The sequence below is a fragment of the Mycteria americana genome, chromosome 7, assembly GCF_035582795.1.
Source record: "Mycteria americana isolate JAX WOST 10 ecotype Jacksonville Zoo and Gardens chromosome 7, USCA_MyAme_1.0, whole genome shotgun sequence".
Taxonomy (NCBI): Eukaryota; Metazoa; Chordata; class Aves; order Ciconiiformes; family Ciconiidae; genus Mycteria; species Mycteria americana.
The window spans coordinates 27,881,881-27,906,741 of NC_134371.1; the positions used below are offsets into that span (position 1 = coordinate 27,881,881).

Consider the following 24,861-nt stretch of genomic DNA (forward strand, 5'->3'; position numbering starts at 1 on the left):
ACTAAATACACCATGTCTAATTATGATTTGCAGAATTTACATGTATTTTTTAAATCTTCTGTTGTTCTACAAACAAGCTTCCTCATCATCTTCTTTAAGTAGGTTGTACACATTATGAAGCCTCTATTTTACATGAACCCATATTTAATTTTAATCTGTCCCAGATGAACTTAAAATATTCAGTATTTATAAAATTTATGGATTTGACTGGCCAGTGTCTTTTGAAAAGACACTCAGCATCTCTGACAAGTTTGGCAAGTTCTGAGGTTTAAAAATAAAACACAGGAGCCTAACATGTCAAGTATCTGTAAGTATCCATTTTGCTTCCCACATTTGCAATTCCACCTTCACCCCCTAATTCCCATACACTTGCTGTCCTATTTTCTTATTTGGTCACCAATAAAAAATACACTGCTTAGGCAGACTAGACTTCAAATTATGTCACAGTGTATTTTCAGTACTGGTCTCCTGCCCTCTTTTTACCCGATCCTTACATAAACAGCCTCAGACTCCCAGAAGCAGCTCTGCCCTGAATACTGTAATTCTGCTTAACTGAACATGGTGGGTGCAGACAGCAGTCATTTCCTGAGCCAGGAAAGTCTGAAAGGGCTACTAGGTAAACTACAGCATTCCCCTAAAATGCATAATCATGTTAGAGAAATAATATAATAAATATTATTTCCATAATACTATTGTTAATAGTAGTCATAATAGTATCAATAAACTATTATACTCTGCTAAAAAGAAGTTACAAAAACTGATATAATCAGACAAAATTCAGTTTCTTTTCAGATACAGTATGCCTAATCCCATCCCACTCACCCCTAAAGAATTAAAGCATATGACTCAAATATAAATTTAGGAAGGTAAAGTATGAACATTCTATTTAAACAACTAAGCAGGGAAAATCTGAGAAGTAGTCAGATTTTTAAACTTAATCTTTTTCAGCAAAGTGTTACCACAAACAGTGGTAAATTCCTCTCCAGGCTCCTGACTTAATCTTCTCTGGATTGCAATGTATAAGCTCTCCTTTGTTGGCTGCAGTATTTCAACCCCTGCTGATGTGTCAAAAACTGTGAACATTAGGCAAAATACAAATATGCTGCATTGTATCACATTTTTTCCTTTTTTCTCTTTTCTAGAAGATGACAACAGACACGATAGAGAGCAATAACACCACATCCAGTGCTCCCCTCCTGACCCAAAGATACCTGAGGATGGTGACCAAGGATGGACACAGCACATTCCAGATGGACGGTGCCCAAGGAAAAGGTCTGGCATACCTCCGAGATGCATGGGGAGTATTAATGGACATGCGCTGGAGATGGATGATGCTTGTCTTTTCTGCTTCTTTTGTCATTCACTGGCTAGTCTTTGCAGTGCTTTGGTATTTGCTGGCTGAGATGAATGGGGACCTGAAGCTGGACCATGATGCTCCACCTGACAACCACACTATATGTGTCAAGTACATCACCAGTTTTACAGCTGCTTTCTCCTTCTCACTGGAGACGCAACTCACAATTGGTTACGGCACTATGTTCCCAAGCGGGGACTGTCCCAGTGCTATTGCACTGCTTGCAATACAGATGGTCCTGGGGCTCATGCTGGAAGCCTTCATCACAGGTAATCCTTCATATTTAATCTTTAAATAGAATAGGTGTAACAATTAGATTTAAGAAATGGAGCTAGAAATAAATAGTGATCATATTGATATCTGAAAGAACAATTAAGTCAGTCACTACAAGGACGATGAGATTTCAGCTATGTAGTTGTAAAAGTTAAACACCTCTCATTAACAAAAGACAGATTAGGTGGTATCAAGATTTGGACTTGAGAGTTCCACTATTCATTGGACAATACCTGTGGCAGATCCCCACTTATCACTCCATCACTTATTTCTTATACCATTATCTCTCCAAGTTTTCTTCCACAGAATTACAATATTTAAAGTAAATTTGTTTTGATTTTAAGGTTTACTTTTGCCTAGCTGAAGTATTTTTTTATCTTTAACTCAGTGTTTAAGTATCCCTCAACGTAATGAAAATTTTTACAGTGTCACAGCTATTTCAAGGTATTTTAAGTTATTTTAAATAATCTTCATGTTTAAAGTATTTCAAAAGACTTTAAAAATATACAGGTTAGTTTACTGTGTATTAAGAGCAAGTTTCTCCAGTGGTAGCACACCAAGATCAGGTACTATTAACAATTACAGTAAACTGGGGCAAGCTAACAGCTCTTCTTCCTATAGCTGCAGTTCACTCTCCAAATATTAATAAGTAAACATAGTTTAGAAAAAGAAGCATTTTAGGAAAGCTATACTTTTTCAACAAAAATGGGTTAGTGTGCTGCCAGCCTAGCAGTTTTCAAACATGCAGGCTGAGGCTAGAAAGACCATGTCCACCCAAGCCTGCTTCTGTGCCTTTGGACTATTTCACAGAGCTCGGAGGCTGCAGGGAACCAACCCAAGCATGGTGCTCATATTCAGTTTGTTCTTTTCCGTGATGCAGGTGCTTTCGTGGCAAAGATCGCCCGACCAAAGAATCGGGCATTCTCCATCCGCTTCACCCGCTCTGCTGTAGTGACACACACCGAGGGGAAGCCATACCTTATGTTCCAGGTGGCCAACACACGCTCCAGCCCACTGACTAGCGTCCAGATTTCTGCTATACTTTACCAAGAACAAGAGAATGGGCAGCTGCACCAAACTAGTGTGGACTTCCACCTAGACAGCGTTACTTCAGATGAGTGTCCTTTTTTCATCTTTCCACTGACCTACTACCACTCAATCACTCCATCCAGCCCCCTGGCTGCTCTCCTCCAAAGAGAAGCTGCTCACCATTTTGAACTGGTCGTCTTTCTGTCAGCTGTGCAGGAGGGCACAGGAGAAACATGTCAAAGGAGAACATCCTACCTTCCCTCAGAGATCATGCTGTACCATCGCTTCGCCTCCGTGCTAGCCCACAATGCTAAAGGTGAATATCAGATCAAGATGGAGAATTTTGACAAGACTATTCCTGAGCTCCCAGCTGCAGCTGACTCAAAGAGTCCAAAAAGGACTGACAAGGAGATCCGCATCAATGGACAGCATGCCGACAGCTTCCAGCTCTCCGAGACTGGCCCCACAGAATAGAAAGAACAGACTTTGAACTTTGTGCTTTTTTAATTATTATTACATTAAAGTTTCAGGTTCCATTTACAACCTTCTTTCCTTGCCTGCCCTGCCATCTTCTAGTGTTCTTTCTCTTGTACTCCCATCCTTTTGATTACAACATGATATGCAGAGTAAAGAGAACTGGTGTACCCACATAAGCTGAGGAGAGGCTGGATTAACCACGCAGGACAAAGTCAGGTACAAGAATCACAGTACTAATTCTTGGAAATTAAGAGAGCTACCTGCTGAATTCACCAGACTATGATTAAAACCGCACTGACCCTGAAAGGAGAGACCTTCAAAACTCCCAAAGCTGACCGAAATCAAAATTAACTAGCTTGTGACAAAATGGATAACAATACAAAATAAAAATCTCAGTCAAAACCAATATGGGGTTATTCAGTAAATATATTCGTCCTGGGATAAGCAACTCTGTTCACCCAAGATCCTAATTTTTTCTGTTCTCTTAACTCTTTGGGGATACAGAGTTATATCAGTTTTCAGATGGCTGAATTCACTCTTAGGAAGTACTGCCACTCTCTCATGGCAATGAAAAGCACTCCTGCTATGCTTATTAAGCAAAATTGTAAATACTAACTGTAGTTCTTCATTCTGCCAAATAAGAGAACATCTCATTTCAAGACAGGTCTATGAAGACACTATCAAAAAATCTTGATGTATATGACAAATGCTGCAGTGGAAACTTTTTCGTATTTGGAAACACTGAATAAATTATTTAGCAGTGGAAAACAGACTATTCTAAATGAATTAATGTACTTTTTTTTTTAAAAGGACCATACATTCCACATGTTCTCACCTTTGCGCTGCTTGTCTCAAGTAGATCTGACCCAGAAGGATGCACTATATACACGAGAAGTAGAACTGCATCCATTTATATTTTATGCTTTTTAACATCAGTATTTGCCTGTACACACAGCACAAAAATATTTAGAGACAAGTGAATCAATTTTAAAATAAAAAATTAAAACAAACTATACATGAGACTTCTGTATTTAAGTGCCTCATAAACCTATTGCAATTAAGACACTGTTCTGAAGTTCCTAAATAATTTAATAAGCTAAAGGATAAACGGAATGATGGATAATTATTTCCAAGCTCTCAACAAAAGCAGTGCCTATTACGTGTTCATACTTGAACAGTCAAGTATCAAAATAAAGTAAAAGTTATCTTCCAAAGGTAAAAGACTTTTCCCAGAAACCAAGATGGCATAAATAGCAGCTTTCATTGACAATAGCATAACACACTACCAAATATGCTTTTTTTTTTTTTTTTTTAACTTCACTGAAGTAGTCGGCAGCAGGAAAATGATCTCAAGCTACCTGATGAGATACTGTTTAACTGAATTCTTCAATCTCCAAAACTCTGTTAACTGAAGTGTGTTCACAATCCAAAAGAGGTTAGCAAAAAGCTACTTTGTTCTAGGGTCTGGGGAAGTGGGAAGCACCCCATAGAAGCATTTCACACAGGGAAGGGGAATGAAGCAGAAGGCCTACGTTTTCATGGCAATTCAGCTCTCCTTCCAAAATTGTTCAAGTGTTGCCTCCCCACATTCCAGACCTTAGACAGATTTAGTTTTATCACAGATACTCTCAAAATCTCTTTTTAAAATTTAATTTTATGTAAAAGCATTCATGAATATTGTGGAGCTTGGAGAGCACCACACTATCAAGTGTGCCTTCATCCCTACTTTTCTTAGCTGTTGACCCTTCATCCCTACTTTTCTTAGCTGTTGACCCATATGCAGTCTAAAGATCCCTTTTCCACTCTCATATCAGTACCAATAATTTTTAAGTATTTCGTGCAAGTGTTATTTCCATGTTCTCTACCAATATAAGACATTGAGAAGAGTCCTACAAATTAAGAACCAGTGCAAGAGCAGTAGAACAGATTCCTGTGTCAAATCTGAAATAACCATTTAGGAAAAAAGAGCATTATTCTGTGTGAGGTATTCTTGTTCCCATATATGACATACTCCGGTCTTAGACAAACCAATTGTTCTAAAATTCAGATGCGTAATCCCAACAGGACGGTACTATAATCTCATCATTTAAAGCCAAAGCTATAAAAAGCTATTTCTAATTTCAATTAACATCTAATCAAAGTGCGGGCTACTTCGTTTGGTTTCTAAATGACTTGATACTTTAAAGTTGTCCTGTTTTTTAAATTATTTTCTATTTATAGATTTGGTTTAAAAGGCAGTACAAGAGCAAGTATAAAGAAAAAATATGTTTAGTATACACTAAATGCAATCTTCAAATATTACATTTTGGAATGTAAAGCTGAAGCATACTAGAGAAGCAAATTAGACAAACACAACTGTGTAGTTACTTCAGAACAACTGCAGAACAAGGGGTAGACAAACCACCCCTATTGCTTTTACAGTTCCAGAGAACTGGTGAACCATGGATGTCTGATAAAATACTGGAAATATGCCATAGCCCAAATTGGAATACAAGCCTAGAAAAACTGCTGATGGGCTCTGATGCAACAAAAGTGCGCTCTACACTTTGACTAACACTGCAAGAGTAAGCTGGTGATGAACATTCTTTGGATAAACTTCTTGCTAGCGAGGTAGGGAAGAAAAACAAGCCAGGCAGAGTAAGGGAAAGTGCGATTCAAAGAAATTCAACATCCTTTTTATAGTCACTTGAACACCTTTTTTATATTCAAGTCTTCTTAACCTAACCAAAAAATGCACATTAAACAGAACTCAATCAGGTTCCACAACTGACTTACTAAATGTCTTGTTTAATCTACATTACAATTATTTACTACCAGTGTGTAATTGCTGGCAACTAATCAAATCCCCTCAGCTACTAAGCTGGTATTAGTCAAGAGGCTGCACAGAAAATTAAGCAGCTTTTGTGCAGTTCTAAAAGACAGCCGTGATCAAGAAAACAACTTGCTCATTTTCTTTGCTAATGGCTTCAGCCTTCCAGAAGTGATTTGGGTTCTCAGTGAAGTCTGTCAGAACTATGACAATCTGCAACAGAAACTCACACATACTTTCTGCATCTTCAATTTGCATACTGAATCTAGGAACAGATATTGTTTATGTTGAGAATCAGTCAAATATGAACTTGCAAACTGTTGTGAGCACTGAAAAAGCAATCATTAATTTTTAAGAACACCATATTGATCATATTTGAGAAGTAATTCTTTGTTGAAGGTCTATTACTTTTTTAATCTCATGGTTTTTAATTGAGGGGTTCTTGCACTGTCATCCATTATGAATGCCCAGAAGAGTTTAATATTTGATCTCTTATTAATTCTGTAATGTGATCACCCAGAACAAAGAATATGAAAAAGCTGGCAACTCAGTAAATTACATAATTTGAGGCTAATCCAAGGCCCTATGAAAGAGCAATGAAAAACTGAAGCACAGTAAATTCAGAGAATAAAATCCTAAACTAAGGAGTTTAACCAGGGTAACAGAAAACAATATATGCATCTGCTAAAGCATGTTATAGCCCGAATTATAAACTGCTTGTCAATTCACCCCTTGATCTCTCTGCTTCCACTGCCTTGTGTGGTATACTAGGGCTTGGTATTGATGTGGGACTTGTTTTGGCACATCTGTATTGCTCTCTCACACAAAATATTTTGTCATTGGAAAGCCTTTACATAACAGGAACTATTTGTTCATTAATCAAAGCTTGAGTCAAAACAGGCCCACACCTTCTGTTAACATTTTTGTGCTCTCCACCTTATTTCTCTTCAAAGGTAAAGAGGAGAGAAATGGTCCTCTCGCTTACTAGGACATTAATCTCTAACACAGTGATATGCAAACATAAATTACTATTGTTAAAACAATTTTTTTTATATTAAAAATTCAGAAAGATTGCATGTTTCTTGACTCTATCATACTGTGCTACAGAGCTTCTAGCCAAATAAGATCAAACTAGAAGAGAAATAGAACACGAGACTTCAGAGGAGCAATCAGGTACTACAGAAAGCTTCATGATTTGAGAATAAGCACACCATCCCTCACAATGAATCAGGACTTCCAAAGCAGCACACGGGGACACCATCTTCTCTAGAAAATGATTCACAGAAGATGCATTCCAAAGTCCTTATCACTATTAGTTGCTACAAACAAGACATGCTCTAAACCTGCTGAAGTATTAACCCCCACACTCAGGCAGAAGTCATCTTCAGTAAGGACATCTTCCATACCGTAAATTCTCAATTTCAACTGAGATACACATCCCATCCTAAACTGACATGCAATATTTTTATCACAGTCTTAATCAGAAATGTGGTACATTCTATAGTCTGGATCTGGAAGTGTCGTAATTTTAATCACAAAAACAGGAAGAGGCTAGATAAATAAAATGGAATCAACCGTAGTAGATATTACTTTTACATCCATCTGTCTTTTGTAAAAAATGCAGTCCTGAAATCTCAGTAGTAATTTTTTCCCTTTTTCTTTCCTCTCCAAAAAGGTCCCTGAATATAAAGACACACTGAAAGTCCGAAGTTTCACTACTGGCATTTAAAGATGGACAATCTCAGACCAATCTCAAGTTATTTTTAGAAGTAACCTCCTTTTAAGGAAAACAAGCAACATCTTAGTTTTGTGTTAACGTTCAACTTAAAAAGCAGAAAAATAAAAGCGCTCTTTAAAATAGATGAAAATCAATTCCTACATGGAGAGAGGATTGGGAGGGCTTTGAAAGCAAACATGGTAATTTAAGACTCCCAAGACATGTGCCACCATGGTAATCTGGAAGATTATTAAAATGGCAACTTATGCTACGCTCACTAAAAAAAAATACTGACAGCAAGCAGTGATTAAAATACATTCCTGTCAACTTTTAATTGCAACTGAATCTCTGAGCTTGTTTGTCTCGAAATTCAACCTGCAATTGTCTTTTCTGACCTATGCTTTACCAATATGTTCACTAAGGAGGATATTTAGCCAAGACTCCTTCAGCAAAGACCAAAAGATCCTGTGTCCCCTAAAAAGCCAAGATCCATTGTCAGCAAGCTTTTACTAGTACAAAACCTCTCACTAAGCACAGCTGTGGTACGTGCATGTGGAAACATGCCACAGAGGAAGAGCAAGGTCATATCAGAGAACAATCAATGCATGATCCCATGAAGCAGAAAATCACTGCAGTTACTATGTATCACTGCAGTTACTATATAACCAGTTGATAGATGAGAACTTCCTTCAATGTTCTTACCACTCTCAGAATACAGATTTTATCTAAATGGATGTGTTTCATCTCCAAGATGACAAGCCACTTCAAGTTCAGCTGAACATTCAAACAGACATACTGGGTCACAACCGAGGATCCCAGTACATGGCCTGAACATGGCCAGTGTGAAGCTTTTAAGAAACAGAAAATTTCTTTTTAAGAAATAGAAGAGGAATGGCAGAGAGGGGGACCAGATGATAACCTGAATGAACAGAAGATTTGTATAATGACTTAAACTAATTTGACAGACAGTAAATCCATCAGCACAGGAACCTCAGAACATTGCTGCTGGGATCTACCTCACACTAGTAAGCATTCAAAAAAGTTGACAGTTCACATGGTCCAGAAGTCCTAGATACCAAAATAGCACACACCAGGAATGTTTAAAAGCTGCATTGAAAAGGCATGTTGCCACAGCACACCTGTTAATCAGTATAGGCTCCTTTCACAGAGGTACAGAAATTTAGTTCCAGCTGTAGACAGCACATCTTAATTGAATAAACAGTACCTACTTACTGCAGATTTTTCTTATCTAACACATTTAAATGTCCAATAGTAAAAACAACATAAAATAAGAAAAACAACACCGAGAACCCATTTACGTAACCTGGCACAGTATCATGAATCTTGTATCAACAATATACTTGGAGCAGTAAGAAAGGTTTATGTATATATAGGTCCCTTCCCCAAAACACACCCTGCTCCTCCCTCCCATTTTCTGCCCATACAGTAACAAAACCATACCTGGATCTTTTCGCCCTGGTTTTTCAAAGCGTCTGTCTCCCCTAGAAAGGCAGAATAGAAGATTCAAACAAGGTTTTGGAACCATTCCACTCATTTTAGGTATGGCTGGTTTGTTTTTTGGTTTTGTTTTGTTTTTTTGTTTTGGGTTTTTTGGGGGGTTTTGTTTGGTTGGTTTTTTACTTGGTAGGGGGCTTTATTAAAATCAGAGCTTGATGGACAATATCTTGAAAGGTCCAAGTGACAACTGCAATTTTCAGGAACACTGATACGCACACAGCATTTGGCAACTAGGTATGTTTTGAAATATGACCCTAAGTAACTGTCAACAATGTTGAGACTAAAATTGAAGTGAATCCTTTAGCAATCCATATTTTCACCCATCATTTCCACTGCAACTGTCATAATTTATATTCTCTTAAAGTAGCTCCTTCTTCCCAGGAACTCAGCAGAAAAATTCTTTGGAAAAATGCTCTTTTACTTGCACCCGAGTTTCTAGAAACATTACTGTGTTGACTCCATCTTAGAAATTCAGACACTCCACTCAGATACACTTAATCACCTTTCCTAAAGTGTTTTTATGAATTCAAAAGGCACAAATGGAAGCTGAGCAGATGTATGTAAAAAATTTTTAAGGGCTAGAGTTCTGTTACCTTTCCTCCCAACTCTGTGATCTGTGCATTTCCCTGCCCCCTCCTCGCCCAAATCCACCCTCCACTTCATCAAAACTTCTTTGGTAGAAACCGCTTTCTCCTCGGCCTCTGCCTGAAAAGACAAAAAACACACGTGTTTGTACAAATAATAATAGAAGTTGAAAGAATCAGGTAGGTTTCCCTTTCTGGGTGTCCCTATGAACTAATCTTGCAGTCTTAAGCCCCAGTAAAATTATCTGGGGCAAAGGGAAAAAGGAACAAAGACTGAAGAAAGAGTCTTATGTAAAAATTCTTATCAAGAAGCACAAAATCAGACAGAACAGGCAAACAACTCTGAAATAAATACTATGCAGAAAAAGACAGAAAACAGATACTTACCCAACAGAAATTACCAAACAAGGATCCATTGTTCACACAACATCCACACAGTACATGGGTACTTTATACTCATAAAAATCAGATTGCTTTTAACAGTGGAATCCAGTATAATGGTACTGCACTGCAGATGTACTCATAATTACTGCTGTCAAGGTTAATAAAGCAGAACAAAGCTTCACCACTGTTAAGTTCTAGCGATTCCCAGCAGAAATCTCCCCCAGGAACAGTGGGGAGAAAAGAAGGATCACAGGATGGATATAGGCAGGACAGCATGAAGAACCCCAATAGCTATAGAATAAAAATTATCCTCCTCATTTTTTCAAGAAATGATTCTCTGCAGGTGGCTACCAAGTATCAAGCCTCAAGCCAAAAAGTTACAGATGTATCCTCAAGTAAAGCATCTTGAAGCACATCTTCAGAGTTTCAGTAGGTGTGAGGTGTTTGGTTAAAAAAAAAAAAAAAAAAGAGAGAGAGAAAGAAAACACAACAGAAAAACAACACCCACACACATCCCCAGAACTTCAAGATCGCTTCCAGCACTGGTTAGATTAATGGCTGGGGTGAAGTTTCCAGATCTACAAAAGATAACACTGCTTCACAAAGTGCCACAGGAGAAGAAACGGGCATTTTTTTATCAGCTAACTTACCATTTCAAGGATCTCATGGAAAGAAGACAAGTGAAACACATCAATCACCTGGCTGCAGGATAATGCCTTTCCTACCTACACATGCAGTCTCTATAGTCAAGTCCAAGAACCTAAAAAGCACCCGATAAAAGGAATTCCTGGCTGTGAAACTATCACAAACCTCAATCCTTTCATATTTCTCTCTTCCTGGCTTCAAGAAAACAAACACCTCAAAGGATGAGGTGCAAACCTGGCCAGGGATCTGGAGGAATAAGACAGAATGACCAAATGAAACAGGAAATTCTCATTCCAGAAGTCGCTGTAGTCTTCTGAAGAAAGTGATAACAAGCCTCTACATCTAAAGACCCCTGGATGCATCAAGGAATTTTACCGTATTTCAGTGTCTTATGAAAAGAGGCTCTAAAAAAAATGGAAATCATCAAGGCAGTTGCAACAATTTCTCTACTATTCTATACTGAATCTCTTGCAAAAAAAAAAAGTTGCTTTCCAGGCAGAGAAAAAGAAAAGTGATCCCCAGATAATCCAGTCAGGCTCCTCAAATACACACTGATTTCTTATCAGGCAGTACAGGTTGCAGGGTGTATAAGGAAGCCACAAAGTTAACGTCTGTACAATTTCTTCTTCTGTTTCAGAAACAGGATTTAAACATCCTCTTTGGACAAAACTATCCTGTTTCTAGCACCAGCAAAGCAGTTCAGTGGCAGACCTCCTTGTCACAGAGATGCAGACTTCCTTACCACAAAGTTTTGGGGATGCTTAAATTCAGATGGAGACTGGACAAAGTCACAGAAGATAAATAACACTGAGATTTACTAAACACAGAGACCACATCTGGTTCAGATAATACACTGAGCTGCAAATGTCTGGAAGCTGAACATATATGTGATGCTTCTTCAACTTTGTATTTTTACACAGCCCTTATTCTCTTGCCAAGGTGTCTTTTAGCTGTTGCTAGAGACAGATTATTGAGTTAAATGAGCCCTTGCCTGATTCAGCGTAGCTGTTCTTACACAAACCCAGGTGGAAATAGAGCAGTTGACTTAGCAACTCAAGGCAAGAGAGGAGAGATTAGTACCAGACCTATGGCTGTACTAGAAACACGAATACCTTCACTATGGCAAGTCTGATACTACAAGGCTGACCATAGTCACGAGCGCAAAATAAGTCGCAAAGGCAAGAAACAGTAAAGATGTGATACAACATCAAAAGTAGCACAATGTTTATCCAGTTAAGGCATCATGGGTCCCCTAAGATCCTGGAAAAGGACTCCAAGCTGTAATTCTTCACAAATAAAGGCCAGGAAAGTTTAAGCATCTCATGCAATGGCAATCTTTGCCTAGTGTCTTCACTACAGGAAAGCTCTCTTCCTTGCTCTCACAGGAGATAAAGCAAAAGCAGTTCACAAGAGAAAGCCACAGGCAGGCAGAGTCAAAACAGAACGAAGGCACTGACTCATCTCGAGTCTCTGAGGTAGTGGAGGTGGGAAGTTGCATACACTTTTCCAACAGAAACAAAACCAGTGGCCTTTTCTGTTTGTTGGGGGTTTTTTTTTCCCGTCCAGTGAGTGACAGCAACATTTGTAGTGCTCCCCTTGCAATGTGAGCAAGCATGAATGCACACTGATTACTGATAGCAGACACACAACTAGCAGAGCTAGAAGACTGGCAATATGGGAGATTTCACCACCAAATAAAGCAAATGTCCTGTATAAGGGGAAGAACAGAATCAGAGTTGTTTTAACAGCAGCATGGCTTATGGCAGCTTTAAAAGTAGGTGAAACAACAGCCTGAGAAACCTCTCTCCTGAGAAACACCCCTTCTGTGTCACAGTTCATCAGTATTTCAGTTGTGCTCAGACCAGAAATGGTCTGAATTAAAAGATAACCTTGCAAAAGGTCCAAACAAATGATCTCAGCAATTTGGTTTAAGGCTGCCGGTGGGGCCACATTACTCAACTCCCAGCTGTGCTGATACCACATGGTACCCAACAGGACCTATTTAAGCTACCTTTGCCTTGGTTGTGTTGCCACCCTCCTCCACTGCATTCTACAAGACACACCGTCCAGGTGCGGTAACAAGATGTGCCCATTCAACAGTACCCAGTAGAAGTACATGAGCAACTCCAGCAGAAACCAAGTAGACCACTTTGCGAGAAGCATACTGCATTAAAACAGATCCTACCAGGCTACAGAAGAGAAGTAGCTAGCTAAGGAAAACTGTGGTGTACGAAGTCAGTTATTCAGCAAGTATTACGTAGACGAGTCTGACCTGAAAGTGCACACTGGGACACAGCTAACAGTGATAATAGAATGTATGAAAAAATGCTTGCAGAGAGGATAAAACTGCACATATAAGCACACTGTTCACCATTCTGTTTCTGCAATTCTTGGGGGTTTTTGTGGCTAACAAATCTAGAATGACATGCTTATTTTAAACAGAATGCCACTTCCAAAAAAATGCCTGGCACATGAGGAGCAGACTTTCTAAGTGTAGATGTTGCACAAAGTATTGAATGCCAAGTCAACAGATGTTAATAAACCCTTCAATTTAAGAACTGAATGGAACAGCTGTATCATTTGTATTTCATTAATTCCTTAAAAACATCAGAATGAGGACCTCAATCCAGTGGATATTGTAATCATAACAGCCAAAAGTCTCTAACCTGAAAAACAGACAAGCCTGAATTTAAGTAAAAAATATAAGACACAAGCAAGAGGGCAAGCAGCAGCACAGAGTCATTCTAATTGTAATAAAAAAACCCCCACCAAACTACACAATACAACAAGCAAATTCTTGAAATTACAGTGTGACTGGAGTTTAGGAGCTACAACCATAGCCATAATACTGTGTGGGAAGGGCAGTATAACTGTAGTTCAACTACTGCTGCTTACGTATGAGAACTTTCCATTTTCACACCATTTACACACTCTCCACAGCAGCAAAGACAGATTACAAAGGGGAAAGAGGGTGGGAGGGGAAAGAGCTTTAATGGGAAGCAAAGTACCCTTCATAAGGGTCTTAACCAAAAAGGAGAACAGCTACAAAACAAGGTGTCTGTAAGCTTACAGCCCATTCCAGGGACTATTTAAATCTCTCCTCGTCTGAGGCTCTTATTCATGAATGTTGACATTCCAGTCCCGCCAGCACAAAGCACAGGGCTTAACTGCACACCACAGGGAGCTCCCAGGAAAACAAGTCAATTAGAAAAAAGGTCACGTGGAAGTACTTGGTTTCTTTAGAGAATATAACTTCAGAACTAAATAAAATGTTTTGAATTTGTCTCCACATGACACATACAGTGATAGCAGGTGCACACTGCAAATGGTTTTTAACAGTAACACCAAGTTGTATTTCAGCACACAGTCATAAAAATTTCAAACAAAAATCAAAGCAACTTCCACACATTAATCATTTTAACACCAGATAAATGTAATCGTAGTCAGTAAGACTTGGGATGACTACTGAGAAAATATTTACCGAGTGTTATGTTGTAGTTTTAAATACTAATAAGGGAAGCCACATTTAAGAGTTCTAACAATAACCTTCCTTTACCAGCAGTTCATCCGTTCTTCCCTTTGCCAATCTGTCACAGATTCCCTCTCACGCTCCCAAATGCTGGATCACAGTTCTGTGATTTGTGTCTCAGTGAGGGAACTTAATTAACATATCTAATCATACATGCAAATTCTTCTCTGAAGTTACTGTTGTGCAAGTCACTTCAAGACAGTAATCTTGTTTTGGTAAAGCTGAAGCCCGCGTTTGATCAGCAGTGGCTTTATTGCATACAATGATGTAAAGTTCATGAAAAACACCAGATAACATTTTGAACACAGGCAATTTTGCAATGCAATAAAGAAAAATGTTTTCCAACTGTTAAGTGAAGCAGTTCATTTAGTGAACAAACTCCCAAAAAATTCCAAGTCATTTTCACTGTAAGTTGAAAAAACAGAACTGCATTTAAAGCTTGCTACTTGCAAGCAACATGTTAGTTTTGTAAGTTAGATGTCTACAGTCCTACACTGAGCTTGTCATAAATAACCATTAGAAACATAGTCCTGAATTACAAGAACATGACGTGTATAATTATGAAAAAACGTATAATTTTGTTCTGGCAGAAGCCCTAATTTGTTTGCTGAGATATAGAAACTTTGGGAAGACTCATCATGCCTAAAGCCCAAGACTAATTGTTCATGGAAAGAAAAGGGGAAGAGTGGAAGAAACAAGCAGCAACCAGGATCAATGAAAGAGGGAAGCTCAGTAATTTACAATTTCAAACTGTATCAAGAATGAAAAATGAATGGGGTAAGGCGGAGAAATGTGTCCTTTACAGTTTACCAGAAGATAAGAATGACAGAGCAGCCTAACAAGCACAGCATATAACAATTCATACAAATTAAAACATCAAATGAGGATGAAAACAAAAATAAGTGAAAAAGATTAATTTTGCAACAAAGTTCTTAAGCTAATATTTCTTAACATCTCTTAAAAATGAAGTATAAAAAAACCAGGAATATATGCAGTAGAAGCTTTCAAACAGTCTTAATAATACTGCCTAAATTTTAAGTTCTGTCCACTAAAGTGTAATGAATCAAGCTTTATTGCCAAACAAAATTTCCATGCATACAAATAGATTCAATAACAGAATTACTGGATTAGAAGCCATATTCTGCCACATTTAACCCTATGACCTCACTGAAACTAGTGGGGGCAATTAAAAAGCAATCCACTGCTCACTGCATAAGGATGATGTTCATTGTTAATGGTACAGCAAAAAAAAGGAAAATTTGACAAAAGAAAGAAAAATAAAGGGTTTGGCAAATTAGAAATGGTCACGGTATCTTGATATTGAAACTAGAGAGCACACCAGTGGTCATATGATCTCAAACCACCAAATTTTAAGCAGCATTCATTTCATTTGCAGAATTAAGCCTTAATACATCTAAAAAAAATAGCTGATACATGTATTCCTAGAAAAAGTGAAACATGGATGGTAGAAATGCAATAAGCACATTAAATGCACACAGCAAAAAAGCAACAGCTTTCAAATGTACAACAGAAATATAACAAGGTATATGCAAGAGTGTCACCCCACATCTATATATGTGCACTTTTTTTTTTTTTAATTAAGCCCTGAGCATTTGGGCAAAGACAATCATAAATAAAGAAGGGGAAGTGACAGGGAAATCCAGGGATAGCCTCATAAAAGTTTAAATGTATATGCCTTAGCTGGGAAGCAACCACAAGAGAACAGATGACAACCTACAAATATCTGAAAGATGTAAGCCAAGAAGAAAGCAGGATTAAGGAATGAGAATAGAAATGAGAAAACAAATTAAGTCAGAACAACATCCTGGTCAAGCATTTAATTATCTATGGAAGTGATTTCTGAAGATGTTATTGAAAATATCACCAGTTGAGGACATTTAGAATTAAATTAGAAAGGACCCTAAGAGACACCTCACCTAAGCACCTGCAAAGAGAGAGGTTACATGATTAATTACTCCTGATGATATTTCCAAGTTATTAGCTTCTTGGTATTCTAAATGTAACCCATCATATTTGTATATAAACCCCAAAAATAGTGTTCACAGCAGTATGCACACTGAAAGGGAACTGCTAAGATAAATTCTGGATTTAACAATTTGGTTTGAATCTAGTGATACAGCTTGAGGACATTTTCTCAATTAACTGCAAATGTCTGAAGTGATCCAGGATGAGACATCAACTATAGTGTTGCACTAAAATTCAGTTATGTCTTTCCATTAACCTTCTCCTGTTTATTCTCAGGATGCTAATAAAAATGACTATTCAGAACACTGAACACCACCTACTACAATCTTCATGTTTTAAATACGTTTGTGGATTCTTCTCCCCTTTCCCTATAGATTGGGTTTATGCCTTTATTAAAGTTATTTCTAACAATTCTGAACCAAACAATTTCCTACTCCACCTCAAAACTACCTTTCCCTTTTGCTTTCCACACCCACCAGTCTGACAAAGGCACATAACACAGGTACCAGACGTGCACTAAGATGTGCAGATCAATCACTAAACACAATATTCATTCTCTAACACGACCTTATTGGAAAGGTTTCAAAGCTTTAAGGGAAAAGAAACTGGGCATGAGAAAATCTGGCTACAACCAAGCTCCATCTAACATCTTTCAGAAGCTTTAACCTGGATCACCTGCATACATTGCGGCACATCCCACGAACAGCTCACCTCGACCTCTAGAGGAACTTCGACCTCGAGGAGCCCCTACCACCGTTCCTCCTCCACGTCCCGTCAACCGCAGAACAGCAGCACTGTTTACAGACATCGAGAAATTTCTCTGCCAAGAAGAAAAAGAGCCAAGGTGAGATTCTATTAAAAAAAATAAAACAAGAAACACTTAACACTATCCTAAATTTAGCTTAATATCAGCTTTGCTTTCCTTAAGTTCATTACAAATTCTCTACAACTGACTAACACTAACAAGGAAATGGATTCCTTGGAGACATGAGTGGATGAAGCAGTCTATAAAAGGATCTTGGTCAATATTAGTGCTTCCAAGTTACTTACCTTAAATTTCCATGCTCTAAAGGCAGCAAGTGAGCACCTACTCCTTTATCAGATGATTCCAGCACAGAAGTGATTAGAACATCAGCAGCTTTAAACACAGCCATTCAGTTGCAAAAAGAGATTGGCACCTGCCTATACCTGACACCATTAATTAATACCAATTCTAAACTTACTTCTTAAGCAAAGCAGGAACATGTAAAGAGCAACAGAACTTGAATAAAGTTGTATTTACCAATTTCCTTTGCGGAAATAAGTCTTTTTTTTCCTCTAAATGTATCATAGGAGTAACATGCTTTGGGGAAAACTAAGTCTATTTAAGATTTCTGAAAATCAAGTGATACTCATTTTAATCAGATGAACACCAGTAAAATTCAACTTTATTTTAATATGAAATAATTGCTAAAGAAAAAGCTATTTTGATAAAGAACGGATAATTATAACCAACTCTGGCCCCATTCTCTGAGCACAAATAGTTGGAAAACTGGGCCAAAGAATTCAGGAGCATGTTCAGAAACATTAACAAGCAAACCTGAATTCATACACACTTTCTGAATGCAAGTTTTAAATTATTAGAATGCAAAGAACTCCAAACAGCTGTTACATCAGATTTCTTGATAGGAACTTAAAGGAGGCAAATTGCTTACATGAACTCATCTGAATTACTATGACTTTGAAGGTCTTCAGAGAACAATGAGACAAGCAATTATATACTATTTAAAAATCTAAATGGCTAACATCGAAGTCAACAGACATCTGAAGGAGTTTTAACCCATTTCAGAAACAAGCTTAACTGCTTGGTATGTTCTTCCTATAAAGTAGATCTTCCTTCCAGAGAGAATTGACAACTAAGTAGACTGGGGGGGGGGGGGGGGGGGGGGGGGGCCAGTCATGCATGGCAAAATAGCAACATCAGTCTCCAGTAAATTTGATTCTATTTTCCTAGCTAGCTTTTAAAGTTTAAAGCAACCATTTCAACAGCAAGTCAAAATGAACCACCTCCATTTGCCTCTAAGCAAATCACCACCTTTCCTGCTGTTGATACTTCTGCTTTTTCACGAAGCAGTGAAATATTTTACTACAGAAACAACTTTAAGCTATTGATCAGATTCACTGTCTTGCATAGGAGATTCCTTAATTTTTGATGCCTTATTTTTCCAATAAGAACAAAATAGTAATCTCACTTCCTTTTCCAATTTTTTTTAGTTGACTTGTCTGCCTAAACTCTGAATAAATTTTCCCTCCCCTCTGTAGAGCTTGCTGTGATGAAGATGCAATCCTTGTAATGTGCATAGTGATAATAATCCACATGGTAAGATCTCAATAAGTAACAAAAAAGCAAATTCAAAAAAGCAAAAAACACCCTACTATTAATTAGTATATTACTTCAGTGTCCCTCCCTGACAATGTGCACCAAAGAGCAAAGCTGCCCCAAAACAGGGGCTCAATCAATTCTTTAGTAGCAAATGGAAGACGTCCCAAGAAACAGACATCAGAAACATAACCAATGAGGACACAAAAAAAATTTCCATTGTATTCAGCAAGAGCTTGAGACTCCCTTACTCCACAAGCAGATAAGATTAAAACAACTGAATTCTTTCCTAATGGCAACAGGAATAAAGGGGGGGAGAAGGCAAAGGAATATATGCTGCATATTGCCAGTGGTCAGTGGTAGAAACCTCTATTAAAGCTATCTGCAGAAACCTTCTTTTCTTCAAAAGACAGTTCCCTGGAAACAGATCTTAGACAAATCTATGATGTCATATAACAAAACTTACTACAAGGTGAATCAGTTGAGCTCTAGATTAGCTCACCATCCTTATCACCAGGAAAGTGACATTCTACATAAAAAGGATAAAAAGGACCAGCAATTCCGTCCAAAGTATATCCATGTCCTGTAGTAGGGAATATTGTAGCCTTAAGTATCTGATTGCTTAAATTTCACAGGACTAAATTAATTAAAGCTTAAATTCATATATTTGACATTATCTATCAGCCACCTCTAAATAACACATCTTTAAATCAGCTTGAGACAAGTTCTTCCTGGACATACTACACATAAAACTAGAATGCTATAAGGTGCATAACACTCAGGTTGCAAGCAAGAATTGCTCTGCATCCACTACCTTCAGTATTCACAGAGGGGGCACAAAGGTGTTTTAAACTCTCTTTTATCAACCTTAGGTGAAAGAGCTTTTCTGTACCACAACTAGCAGCAAATCCATTAATATTCACCTCAAGATCACTTCTGAACATGATTCTTGATGATGAACAATGTTTATTATGTCATGGGGAACAAACACCAGGAATTTCTGGTAGCTTAAATAATGCTATTCCCCTGGTATCTCAAATCAGTCATAAAGGGGGAAAAAAGATCTTCAGACAAGAAAAACCAGATTGTTCACATCCTCTGGGTCCCCAGAGAGCATTAAAGGAAAGACTTTCTTAAAAAGGGAATGTGGCCCTCTTCTTTCAGATTAAGATTTTTGTGGAGATTGTAGAGAACTGTTAAACTGACCATGAAGACTCCTGTATGATTACAGGTGAAAAGGAGCAGGAGAAAAACAGGGACACAATGCACACCAACTCCTCAGAAGTTTTCAAGACTGATGAAACATTGGGCACTGCAGCAGAGGACCACCTATCCATGAAGCTCAGCAGCACTTACCATCTCATCTGTACCAAGAGGCTACTCAGCACATTTTCAATACCATAGCCTTAAACTCATATTATTCCTCCTGGACAGTATCTTGTCAGTCATCAGAAGTCAATGTCCCATTTAACCATAAAAGGCTTGTAGTTTACTCTCTGAAGGACTCCACTATGCATCAGCAAAAAAATATGTCCAAAGGTATTTAACGCCAAGGTTCAGTATTTTGGTGTGCTACTGTATATCTGGCTGACCATTTCCTAGGCTTGCTGCCTGAATCCCTCCTGTTCCCACTGGAAAACAGGAGCTGGGCTAAGATTTCCCATAAAAGCATACTCTCAATCTCAGTTGCCTTTTACGACTAACTATGACATGAAGTGCCTACAATGTATTCACACGAATTTATATATGACTGCTGATTAAAAGCTAAACTATTAGCATCTTATGGCAAAGGATAGCATCCTAAAAAGACACAAGAAATATGAATCACCTCTGAAAAGGAAGGAATTCCAGAGGTGAAGAGGATATGCCAGAATATCCAGGCACAAAAAGATGATGAAAAATTCAAAAATACAATAGCATGGGACAAAGAAAGGAGGATGCTCTGAAATCTTAAGAAACTAATACTAACACTCCCCACCCCTGCAAAAAATCAAATTATACTCAAGTCAGTAAAAATACTCAGCTTTCTATTAGAAAAGAAACATACAAACAAAAAAAAAAAAACACACCACTATTCTGAAGTAAGAGAAGTGTTAAGATATATGACAAACCAGAGAGCAACTGCAAAATCAGAAGTTCTGACAGCCATAAAGAGGGAATCCAGAGCCAAAAGTCAGAGGCATTTATCCAGAGGGGGGCAGACAGTTTTCTCCACTAGGAATCAAATTTAAAGCAAGGGCTTTCAAACTACTCAGATCAGTCACCCTTGAAATGGAATCTTTGCGGACTACCTGTTCTCACTCTTGTCTTGTTCACAAATTAATTATACATCTAGAGACACCAAACAAGGAATAATCAAGCAACTGCTTACATACAAGGTAGTTAAGAGTACTGCACCTTCCTAAGGAATGTTAACAGTCAAAAAACTTCAACGCTTCTCCAAAGACCACAAAACTGAAGTTACAGAACTTAGACACTTCTATTACAACAGAGAAGGTGGTCCAAAAACTGTATAAAAAGTTTCACTGATCTGAAAATGCTGTGTACTTAAAAAATAGGTAGTACTTCCCAGAAGATGATCCTGAATTTAACAACTTGACTGTCTCCCATCAACAGAACACAGCATGAAAAATATTTGTTCAAATTTAAGATAATAATTGAGCACAAATGGAATTTAAACTTTATGCGAACACAGTATGCTTTCATAATTTCTTTCCCTGAAATCTAACAATCTCGAATTTTACGGGTTTTAATGGAGGCATACTCTTTATTCTGCCTTTGCGCTAACGACAATCTAAAGGGTTTTTTTTAAAAAAAAGGATACAAACCTGTTCTTCTTCTGTAAAAGGTACAAGTGCCAGTGGTGGCAGGGGCTCCTCTTGTAAAATAGGCAAAAACTCCTTATCCAGAAGGTCTGAAGGTATCTGTATGAAAGGAAAACAGCATGCAAATATACCCAAGTATTTCCATTTTAAGGATGATGCTCTATACTTTGATTTACAAAAAAATGTTTATCCTGCCAACTCTGTCTCCAGCTACCTGGTACACCAGTACTTCCAATAACATTTATTGGGGGTGGATGTAACTCCACTGCAAATTTACACTCCCCAGAAAAAAAATTCTTATACACAAAACATCCAAATCATCCACCACCCACAACTGTAATAGGTAAAGTATCAAAATCATACACATCAGAATTCAAACTTCCACACCTCTGCAGCTCAAATCTGAACCAAATGAAGTGTCATCTGGTAAATTTAAAAAGTATTGTTTTAACTTCAATGCACTTTTATAGCCAGATTTTTATTTATATATTAACAAAACTACCATATCTAGCACAGAGGTTTTATTTGATTTAAAGTCAGCATTTCCAATTTACAATCAACAAGTAAAACAAAAAAAAAAAAGGAAAGTAAAACTATAGGTATGGATTTATTAAGTAGAGAACACTGATGATTTAAATCAAAATAAATGTTAACACTAATTTTTAATCAGTCCATCGTCAGATGGAAGCTCCATCAGCAGATCTGACCTTGAGCATTTGGACAAGAAGCTGCAATTACAGCCAAGTGAGCTCTAACTATGCCAAGAGAACTGTTTCAAAAATATCTAGTTCACAATACAAGAGATAAAGACCTCTCCCAATTTTAATTGAAGCAAAGCAACCTAGGGTTTTATTTTTTGATTTGGGTATACACTAGCAGAAGTCTTCCTGCTTTCAATCAGAGTGTCTTTTAATCAAGAGATGTAACTTTGCTTAATCTTCAGCCAGCAAAGATTGAAGGTGACACAGTGAAAAGGACTAGGGTACAAGATACAGCTTCAAAAAATCCCATCTAGTAGTTGACTAGAAACAGTGTCAAGAGTCCTCTCAGTCTCAGTAACTAGAATGACTCAACACCATGGAAACACATGTATATCAAAAGCAAGACACACTCTTAATAATAATGCCCTTCTGGCAAACACACAGGGAGAAAATATTCTTTTGGACCATTCATAACCATTGCAGAGCTTCCTGTAACACAGAGTATTAATAGGTTGTTTTGAATCAGCCGGAAAGGTAGAGGTCTTAGCATCATCTGATATAACACACACAAAGTGCAAAAAACAATGACCTCTGACAGGCTTATTCAAGCATAACATCAAGGTTTAAATCGCAGCTTCTCAAAGTAGAGCACGATAATTCTGCATGTTAAAACATGGCTTTAAGCTATAACACACTTAACAGCTTTAGGAAAATCTTTGACATTCAACGCCCTTGAAGCATGTATGAGCAATACAGGGCTCCCAACATTGTATGAAAATGTCAGCACAGTCATGGTAGGGTAAGAACATGGAGGTATGTGCGCACATATGTATGCAAAGCTAAAGGCACAACCTAACGTAATTTCCTGCAGTCCCTCCCTGACTCAAGGGTAAGGCTCGGAGGGATTCAGACTTCCAAGTCACTATGTGTCTGCTGCAACAATAAACCAACCTCTGTCACCATCTACAGAAAAACCTAATGTTTACAAATGCAGAATGTATGAACCTTTTGCCCGAAATGCTGAAATGTGACTTTTGTATCACTGAGAACCTTCATTTGAAATTAAACCAGAGGGAAGTTCTTGACTTTCTACACTGCTCTTTTCTATTACATGTGCTAGACTGTATTTGTGTCCTGAGTCCCAGAGAAGTGAACTACTTGAGGACTGCTCTCATTGAGCTGGTTACCTGCTAAAGTGAACTGCCTTAAGTCAGGATAAATGGGGAGCTCTTGCCTTTTTTAGATCATCTGCTAATATAATTTACTGCCTGACTTTCAGGCTGAATCAAATAACTATTTTACACTATATTAAATAAAATCCTACTGAGGCAAGCAAATCTGCACAGCAGCAAGGAGACTTTAACCCTCAGTCATCTGTGGCAGTGGGACTGAATATGGCAATCCTTTTTTTTTGTTGTTCTCGGGGGGTACAGGAAATTGTCCCTAAAGCAGCAAAAAGAATCAGACATAATGAACGTAGTAAGAGTGGGATCAAATAAGCACACACACAACAAAAACCCACAATCAGACCTCTTCAGTTCTTTGCCAAGGGATACACAATTTCTTTGTCCATAATCACAAAATACAAACAACTATTCCTAATCACAAGGCTGCCATTAGGAATACACATATCAGGCCTTCTTCCTCTTCGTACTTACCTTATTATCCTTTAGAAAAAGTGCCAACATTTCTTCTCTCCCATAGCGATAGTCTGCTAGTTTGTACTTTGGCAAAGCCGGAGATAGAGGAGGGGATGTCACGCTCCCACCACTAGACAAAGCTCGCAGCCTAAAATAAAGCAGAAAAGCAATTAAAACTGAATTGAGGAGAACATGTCTTCACCTATGCTATCATCCCTCTGCACATTTACAGATTTGACACAAATTAAATAAATCCAGTACTGGAAGTAAAGACATTAACAGTCTAACTTCAAAACTCTAAAACTTTAGAGCTTTCAATAAGAAGAGTGAAAGAGCTTCCCTCATTTTTCCCATAGTCAGGGGAGAGAAAGAAAAAAAAAAATATTCCCACGAGCACATCAAGGAATTCAACTCATCCCCTGGAGAACTCTTATGTTGACTATGTAGCAAGCTAGCTACACCCCCCTAAAGCCTTGACTAAGCTATTTACACTGGCTGCACAAAATTCAGTTGTAAATCTTCTATAAATATTAATGACAATAGCTTTTTGACAAGAAAAATTCTTACCACACTATGGACAGTGCAGTAAACATTAATCTAAGGAAAAAGTTTATTCAGATGTTTCGCAAAGTTTAACAAACAGTATAGGACAGTGAATTTTTCAATTAGGTTTATTCTTGTGTCTCTGGAATCCTACTCTACTCCAAATTCCTTTTCCAGAACTTAAAATTAATGGCATTTTTCAGACAGCACATATATCATTTAGCTTAGTGTCTCAATAAAAAAAGTTGTATGAAATATAGCCACACTTCAGAGACATTTCAAGCAGTAATCTAACTTATGGTAACAGATAAATATGCTATTAAATTTGGTCCCATCCCACACAGTTGAGTCCCACTCAACTTCTTGCAGATAATATCATACAACTGTAAGATGCTATTCCCACTCCACAGGTGGATTATCCTACTCCACAGATCTCATTCTATATAATCATTTCCTCAGCTACCCAAATATCCTGTATTTTTAAGTTT

General features: G+C 37.8%; 2 protein-coding genes across 16 annotated transcripts in view; one reads left to right on the forward strand and one right to left on the reverse strand.

Moving 5' to 3' along the window:
- Positions 1-24,861, reverse strand: part of GIGYF2 (GRB10 interacting GYF protein 2) — a 78,501-nt gene that overhangs the window by 38,202 nt on the left and 15,438 nt on the right. For 13 of the 15 annotated variants that reach the window (XM_075507531.1, XM_075507533.1, XM_075507534.1 and 10 more), the window contains 5 exons: positions 23,849-23,978; positions 21,493-21,588; positions 17,017-17,125; positions 9,771-9,882; positions 9,121-9,161 (listed from right to left, as the gene is read on the reverse strand). In XM_075507531.1, the coding sequence (XP_075363646.1) occupies positions 9,121-9,161; positions 9,771-9,882; positions 17,017-17,125; positions 21,493-21,588; positions 23,849-23,978 (488 nt within the window). Of the gene's footprint in view, positions 1-1,211; positions 1,571-9,120; positions 9,162-9,770; positions 9,883-17,016; positions 17,158-21,492; positions 21,589-23,848; positions 23,979-24,861 lie in introns of those variants that run through there. The other 2 variants (XM_075507541.1, XM_075507542.1) reach the window with 2 other exon arrangements.
- Positions 1,404-3,130, forward strand: KCNJ13 (potassium inwardly rectifying channel subfamily J member 13). Its single transcript, XM_075508682.1, has 3 exons — positions 1,404-1,623; positions 2,016-2,034; positions 2,407-3,130. The coding sequence occupies exons 1-3, from the start codon at positions 1,404-1,406 to the stop codon at positions 3,128-3,130; spliced, it is 963 nt and encodes a 320-aa protein (XP_075364797.1).

Bases quoted from the DNA above. Each gene is read 5' to 3' on its own strand.
- KCNJ13 (XM_075508682.1), top strand. From the start codon at position 1,404: ATGAATGGGGACCTGAAGCTGGACCATGATGCTCCACCTGACAACCAC.